Source organism: Lactuca virosa, chromosome 4 (genome assembly GCF_052849685.1).
Source record: "Lactuca virosa cultivar CGN04683 chromosome 4, Lactuca_virosa_CGN04683_v6, whole genome shotgun sequence".
NCBI classification, from domain to species: domain Eukaryota; kingdom Viridiplantae; phylum Streptophyta; class Magnoliopsida; order Asterales; family Asteraceae; genus Lactuca; species Lactuca virosa.
Genome location: NC_136429.1, coordinates 41,351,708 through 41,359,358, shown reverse-complemented (window position 1 = coordinate 41,359,358; position 7,651 = coordinate 41,351,708). Strand labels below are relative to the sequence as shown.

Sequence of the window (7,651 nt, the reverse complement as noted above, 5' to 3'; positions counted from 1 at the left end):
TACCTCTTTGAGACGAACATTCCAACCACTTCAATTACTAGAACATAAAAGCATGCATAAAAAGAATCACATATAATAATGCTAGTAATAAGATTGAAAAAATATATGAAAGAATTGAAATCCAATATAAAAATCATTTGAACTTAATAACTTGTAACTACAAAAATCTTCATTAGATTCTGCAAATTCTTATTATTAATACTTGTAGCCATTGATAAGATGGTATTGTTGACAAATCATGCCTTTATAAGGGCTTGATATTAATAAACAATCGATATATGTAATGGTTTCTGAAAGAAATGTACTCACAAACTTTGAAGAGAAATATCTTCCTGAAGACCAGCCTCAAAAAAATTCAACCATCATTTTCAAACTAAGTTTATTAATCTTTAATTAATTTCTTGAGAAAAATAAGGTGTAGTGGTACATAAAGAAAACACCACATTTCACCAACCATGTATATATCCTATATTTGACATCCACCCTCTCCCCTATATAAATATTCAAATCACAAGCCTGTTTACTCAAAGCAATAGTTGATAGGTATCCATTTTCCCTTTATTCAAAAATGTCGAAAGAAAACATGAGGAGAAACATTGTAGAAAAGAAAAACACAACTTCTCCAAATCCAAGGAGTAACAAAGAGAAACCTTCATCAACACAAAGCCTCATATCCAAACACTTGAAGAAAGTTTACCCTGTTGGGATTCACAAAACAAGCTCACTTCTATCCTTATCTTCACTTTCTTTAACTCTTTCACATAACTCCAGTGACTCGTTTACAGATTCTTCTCCTACACTCGAGCAAACAATCTCATCTGCACTTCAACTCATCATTGCACCAACACCTTCTAGAAGAGAGCAACCCGTTGCTAAAACTAGTAGCAATCATGTGAATAATTTGGATCCCAGTAACTGTGAGGATCAAGGCTTGAGAAGATGCAATTGGATTACTAAAAACAGTGGTAAGTTTACTAAGTTCTTATATAAACTTGACAAGCTTGTGTTCATAGGCATAGTCACGTTCTTAATGTGAATGATATTGATACAATCATATATACAACATATAATTAATCTGTTTATGATGGCATGTTATTCCAAAAGAGGTGATAAAATGATAAGTGAATTAACAACTTGCATGTGGAATCTATTCCTTGCTCCTTACAAAATGTCGATGATCAAGTTTTTAATTTGTAATGTGTAGAGTTATCCAAAAATGAATACGATAATCAAATGTGAGTCATGGAGTTGATTAGTATTTTACTTTCTTTGCTATGAATTCTATATTAGTTTGGTGTTTGGTGTGACAGAAACATAGAACCTAATATACCAAATTTGTATTCCCTTGGTTGATTAATGATTAGCACCTATAAAATATGTTATATTTGTAACCACTCTAGTATCTTCTTGGTACTCTTTGGGATTCACCAAACCATTTAAAAAGAAGTCAACCCCAATCACTCAAAAATATAACATTTTAACTCATGAAATGGATTAACAAGTACAAAAATTATTACGCTTAATTATTAGGACCTTCACATAAAAAGTTCTGGATTATTAAAATGTGTGCATGTATATATGTATGTATGTATGTATATGATGAGACAAATGTTGGATTGTGATTTTGTTTGTTGTTTTTCTTTTTCAGATAAACTTTATGTTGAATTCCATGATGAATGCTGGGGAGTTCCAGTGTATGACGACAAGTACGTGATCTTTTATGTTTCCTTAAATTGTCAAAATGTACAATAGAAACTGTTGATTGAATAACAATTAATGATCATTAAATTGGAAACTTGTAATAACATCTAAACAGCCAACTGTTCGAATTGCTTTCATTGTGTGGAATGCTGATGAATTACAATTGGACGGAAATCCTGAAAAGGAAGAATCTTGTCAGGTAACAAAAAAAAAAAAAAACAATTGATTCTTTCTTTAATGGGTCAAAATAAAAGAAATATTGTGATTTTTATCATTTGATGTATTGTTTCGTTAATTAATTATAGAGAAGCTTTCTGTGGATTCGAACCAAATATCGTTGCAAAAATGGGTGAAGAAGACATCATGGAAATAGCCTCGAACAAGGACATGATGTTAGGTGAAAGTAGAGTCAGATCCATTGTTGAAAATGCCAAATGCATCCTCAAGGTAACTTCATTTTATAACTTAAAAACACTCATTGATTTATACTCATAATTACATATAAAATTGGAGTTATATATATAATATCGTTTATTGATTGATTCAGATTGCTAAAACACATGGATCATTTAGTGGATACATGTGGGGTTCTGTAAATTATAAACCAACAATCAACAGATGCAGACATCCAAGAAACGTACCATTAAGAACACCAAAAGCAGAAGCCATTAGCAAAGATTTACTCAAGCATGGCTTCCGACTTGTGGGCCCAGTCATTGTCTACTCATTCATGCAAGCTGCTGGAATCAGCATTGACCATCTCGTTGACTGTTTTAGATTCAGTGAATGTGTCAATCTTGCTGAAAGACCATGGAGACACGTCTAACATCAAACTATTTATCAAGTATCTATACACTTGTTTATTTTAACATTATTATTTAATTAATCTTATTTCACAGGTAATGTATTTGCATTTGTAAGTTTGTATTTGGTTTGTATCTAATGTATGTATGATTTTTGTTCATAACTTTTAATTATGTAAAACGATTTTTCTTGTAATTAAATTTTCAATCTATACTACATAACATTTTCATTGCTACATATTTTATTCATATAAACAACGTACACAAGAACAAAGGTAAGCAACAAATACAACTAAAGTGCAACCCCAATCCTCTCCTCACCAACTAAAAGAAAGGTAGTCTTTCAAGAATATTTACACAACATACCCCTCAACTAATTAAAACAACAAAAGAAACCCTAAACCCTAAATAACCAAGACTTCACTCCAACAACCCTGAAAGTCAACTTATTCAAAGTCAAACCCTTAAAACATGCAACATGAAAACATGTAATTATAATCCTATCTCTCAAAACTGGCAAGAAGTCCCAAGCCTTTGCCTTTGCCTTTGTCCTATTGAAATTGACTTACGTTTTGCAAAAGCTGTGTAAATCAAATCCTGAAACTTTTCAAGAAACAAACTCCATTCTTCTTCATTCATGTCTGAAAGCTTCACAAAACTAGCGCCAGCTGGCATCAACTCATTGGCACTCCTGTGTCCAGATGATGAATTCACTCCTACATAACTCATATTCTCTGTTTTCTTCTTCAGCTTATCACTAAAACTACAGCTGTTCTTCAAAGACATTGACAGCTTTGAAACATCTTCTTCACTTTCATCTTCTTCAAGTTTCGAAAGCGGGTTTCTCAAATGGAATGAAAGATTATTGTTTATGAAATTCTCCGACATTTTAGGTGTAAAGTCAAAGGAAGAAACAGAATCCTCAAAATCAATTTCAAACTGAAATTGATTCTCATTTTCATGATTATCAAAGGTGATATCATTTTCATTTTCATTTTCATTTTCATTTTCTTTTTCAGCTAATAATCTTCTTGCATCCATACATAAAACCTCGAGTTCACTCGGTTCCTCTTCACCCCTACGAAATTCCCGACTCATCATCTCCCCAATTTCACCAACACATAAACCAAATCCAGCTGCTTCTTTTAAAAAAATTGTACACAAAATCAAAACCCTTAAACAAGCTTCTCTTATCATTGGAAGTTCAGATCTTAACATGTCTGAATCATGAAAAGGATCGAGTTTTTCAATGTATTCAAGTTCATCATCTGAAAATGGAATCGATGCTTGTGGCCAATGGATCCATTCAAAATACGGGTCTTCTAGATTTTCAGGTAAACAGAGACCATGATCAATAGGTATCAATTCAACTTCACTAAATCTTCCAACTTCAGAACTTTTCATCTTTCTTACTAACAAATTTCCACCATGTCTATCTGTGTTAAAGATTCGAATATCTAAGATCCCGATTCTATGAACAGCTGACACAGGGAAGCTTGAAGTTCCATAATCACTTGCATCAAAATCATGCTGGATGAATTGCTGAAATGAAGCAATCTTGCTAAACAGCTTCTTCTTTCTTTCTGTTTTCTTCTTGTTATTGTTATTGTTCTTGTTCTTGTTGTTGTTGTTGCAAACACTGTCATTGACATTGAAGATTGAATGTGTGATTTTGACTAAAGCTGTAGGGGGGACATTAGCAAAATGATCATAATCAAGAAGATAAGCTGCTACTTCTCTGAAACCAGTTTCACCAACGCGAACTGACCGTTTTAACCCTGGTTGACCAAGGGTTTTCCCAATAAACCCTTTTGGATTATTAGGTGCAAAAGGCTCTTCATCTGTTGGTTTTACAATAGCGACACTTTCACCTTGACAGTTTTTGAAATAATAAGCACCTCCAAGACCACCGTTGACCGGAATCGGGTCAACCCCGGAGATTATCGCGTTCACAACTTCATCAACGAGCGGTTTTGTTTGGTTGAAATTACTAGAATGCCCCAGGATTTCAACGGGGACACTTTGGTCTTTTTGGCGGATGTCTCTACCAGTTGGGGATAAACATGGAGTTGAAGAGCTTCTGTGTAAGATGTTTCTTGTTAAGAGAAGAGGAGAATGGTCACGAATGGCACTGAGGTCGTTGTTTAAAACCATGTCACCAAAAGTTAGAGAGCTTTCTTCAATTGGGAGACTGAGAGCTATTTGTAACCTTCGTTTGACTGTATGAGCATTGTCACTTCGATCTAGCTCCATTCCTAAGACACAACCGGATTCAGTTTGAACAAAGACTCGTCTTCTTCCTGTGAAATGCTTCATCCCTTCCATTTTACTGGTTCCATGGTATTCTCTCCCTAAGGGACTGTTGAAAACAGCGACTGCCATTTGGGTTTGAACTGGACTGTCTGAGTTACGAGACATGAACCGAAGGAGGGGAAAAAGATGGATTCTCCCAATTCGATCCCAAATAAGATCTAAATCTGGAGACGATTGTTTAAGTTCTCAGGATAGGATATGGTATCAGTGCATCTTACTGATTCGAATCAGTCTGTTTTCCTAATCTGTACCAAAAGAACAGAAAGAAGAATCAAATACGAAATCTAAAGATTGGTTTCTTAAATCTCTATCAGAACAAGCAAGCATGGAAATCGAGCTTGTACAGGTCACATTTTACAGTATCAGCAAACAGAGACAATTGGGATAATATGTACAGACTTCCGATATAGCTAGTTTATATTACAATCAGGTTTTTATTACAAACACTTTGGGGAAACCCACAAACAAAATCTTAAATTCGAATTGAAATGGTAAAAAAAGCATTAAACGAGCTATCAATGAGATCTCAAGTCAAGTTTATCAAGAAAAATTTGTCGTAAGGCGATTAATTATATATAAATTGAGAAAAGGGAGATATGGGGGTCAAGAACAACAGAGAATAACTCACCAAATGAATAGATCCTTTTGAGGGGAATCACAGACAAAGAATCAAGACCCGAATAGCAGAATCAACCGGAGAGAACACGGCGGCGGGAGGGTTTATTCGTGAAGGGATAAGCTTCAAACGGAGAGACACGACAGATAAAAAAAACCCTTTCTCCCTGTTCTTGCTTCTTTTTCTCGCTCTAAAACTCTTTCGCTTTCTCTCTCTAAAACCATCTCCATGTCTCATCATTATCTATATACAAGTGAGGGGCCAATGTGTAACTTTTGTACAATATTTAACAATAAAGTATACTTTTAATTTAGTGCATTTGTAATTTATTTTTTTAACATAATTACATTTACTATATATATAGACGAGACTATTACGTGTATCAATTAATATGTTTCTTGAATACACATTAAATGTTATAAATCATAATTAAATTTTTTACAAAATTGTAGTTACGTGTCATTTGATAAATGAAACTATTCAAACACTATAAATTAAAAATTTATAGCGTTAACCACAATAATTTTTAGACATAAGTTTTAGAAAGTAAATTTTTTTCTTTATAATATTTTTTTTTTTTGCCGTAATATTTGGTACGAACTACGAAGGGCCTGGAAGAAGGTGGACCACCGTTGGATTTTAGGATGAGTTGGATGTGATCTGGACCGTTGAATGAGCAGGGGATGGGAATGCTGACGTGGAAAGAAAGGATTGGATGGTGATGTGGCAATGGAAAATACGCACGTCAAAATAAGTCGGCACATGGCGGCTGTTTTCATTTCTATGTGCCCCTCACGATGGATTTCTGAATTCTCATAAGATTCATTTGTAGTTCAGATTTTTGAGTTTATTTTTTATTTATTTATAAATGAAGATCGAGTTTAAAATACAAAAAGGAGCTCAAAAATCAAAATATATAACTATCGAGCTTATAAGAACCTGACTCGAGTTCTAATTGATTTCGAGGTTTTATTGTGTTTATAATGTATATGTAATTATGTACAACTACAGAAATAATCAAATAATTATATAATAATGGAGTAAGTAATATACCCATAGATAATAGATAACTTATTGTAGATAAAAGCGGCTTAGCCCCGGAGACATTATGATTTCGTGATATTAATGTTGATAGATATGGTTTGTTATTCTTTTTATTTTTTAGTGTAGATTTCGTAGATCGTAGAAGTCATGGCCATACTCTTTGTCACGTACTTGCCATTTGCTTATTCTTTTATCGGTTTGTATATTTGTTTGGTTTAGAATTCTTTATTTACGGATTATTTCAACATAAAAAAATCCATGTTAGAAAATGAGTAGAAGACATATAATTAAAATATGGGGTTTTTTTTGTCGTGAAAACCCCATAAGATTAGACTTTTGGTTTTAAATGATTATTTAATTATTTTTTAACCTTTGAAGTCATTTAAGTAAGAAACAACTTGTTTAAGAGGATAAAGTAGTAGAATAAGAGGATAAAGTAGTAGAATAAGAGGTCAACAACATATTTGGACATGTATGAACTGAACCATTAAGGCCATGTAGACGGCCACATATAAGCTCTTCTCTCAATTGGCTTCATTAAGAAGCCCGCCCGATGGTTTGAACAGACCAAAAAATCAGTCAAAGCTCCATTTTTGTGCTCTTCAACAATGTCTTCATATTTGTTTTCTACATCATCCTAATATCTTCTCGTTGTTTATGTCAATGAACCTCGCAAGATTAAATGGTATCAGAGCGTATCAAACTTCCCTGAAATTTCTCCAAACCTAGGTGTCGCCTTCTGTTCTGTCGACTGCCTTCTCTAATTCTTCTTCTTCATCTTTCATTGATCTTTCATCTTCACAATGACTGGATCCTCTTATTCACCTGCCACCATTCACATTGTTCTTAGCATCGTTGTCACTCACAAGTGGCCCATCACATAGTTAGATATGAAGAATGTTTTTCTTCATGGTCATTTACAGGAAACAGTGTATATGCAGCAGCCTCCTGGTTTTCGAGATCCTTCAAAACCTAATCATGTGTGTCGCCTTCAGAAATCTCTTTATGGTCTCAAGCAAGCACCTCGGGCATGGTTTCAGCGCTTCGCCACATTTATCTCACGCATTAGTTTTGTTTATAGCAAGTGTGACTCCTCCCTCTTTATCTGCAGGAAGGGATCTCATATGGCATACTTACTTCTCTATGTCGATGACATTGTTCTTACTGGTTCCTC

The 7,651-nt window shown here is 34.0% G+C and overlaps 1 protein-coding gene and 1 pseudogene across 2 annotated transcripts; one reads left to right on the top strand and one right to left on the bottom strand.

Annotated features, from left to right (window-relative positions):
- The first annotated feature begins 535 nt into the window (after window positions 1–535).
- Window positions 536–2,624, top strand: LOC145103921 (DNA glycosylase superfamily protein). Its single transcript, XM_079041192.1, has 5 exons — window positions 536–965; window positions 1,649–1,706; window positions 1,817–1,900; window positions 2,007–2,148; window positions 2,249–2,624. The coding sequence occupies exons 1-5, from the start codon at window positions 569–571 to the stop codon at window positions 2,525–2,527; spliced, it is 960 nt and encodes a 319-aa protein (XP_078897318.1). The 5' UTR covers window positions 536–568; the 3' UTR covers window positions 2,528–2,624.
- A 104-nt stretch (window positions 2,625–2,728) lies between these two features.
- On the bottom strand, window positions 2,729–5,672 carry LOC145103920 (phosphatidylinositol 4-kinase gamma 7 pseudogene; annotated as a pseudogene). Its single transcript, XR_013706936.1, has 2 exons — window positions 5,446–5,672; window positions 2,729–5,062 (listed from the first exon to the last, which is right to left on the bottom strand). The product of XR_013706936.1 is annotated as a phosphatidylinositol 4-kinase gamma 7 pseudogene (transcript).
- Between the last annotated feature and the right edge of the window lie 1,979 nt (window positions 5,673–7,651).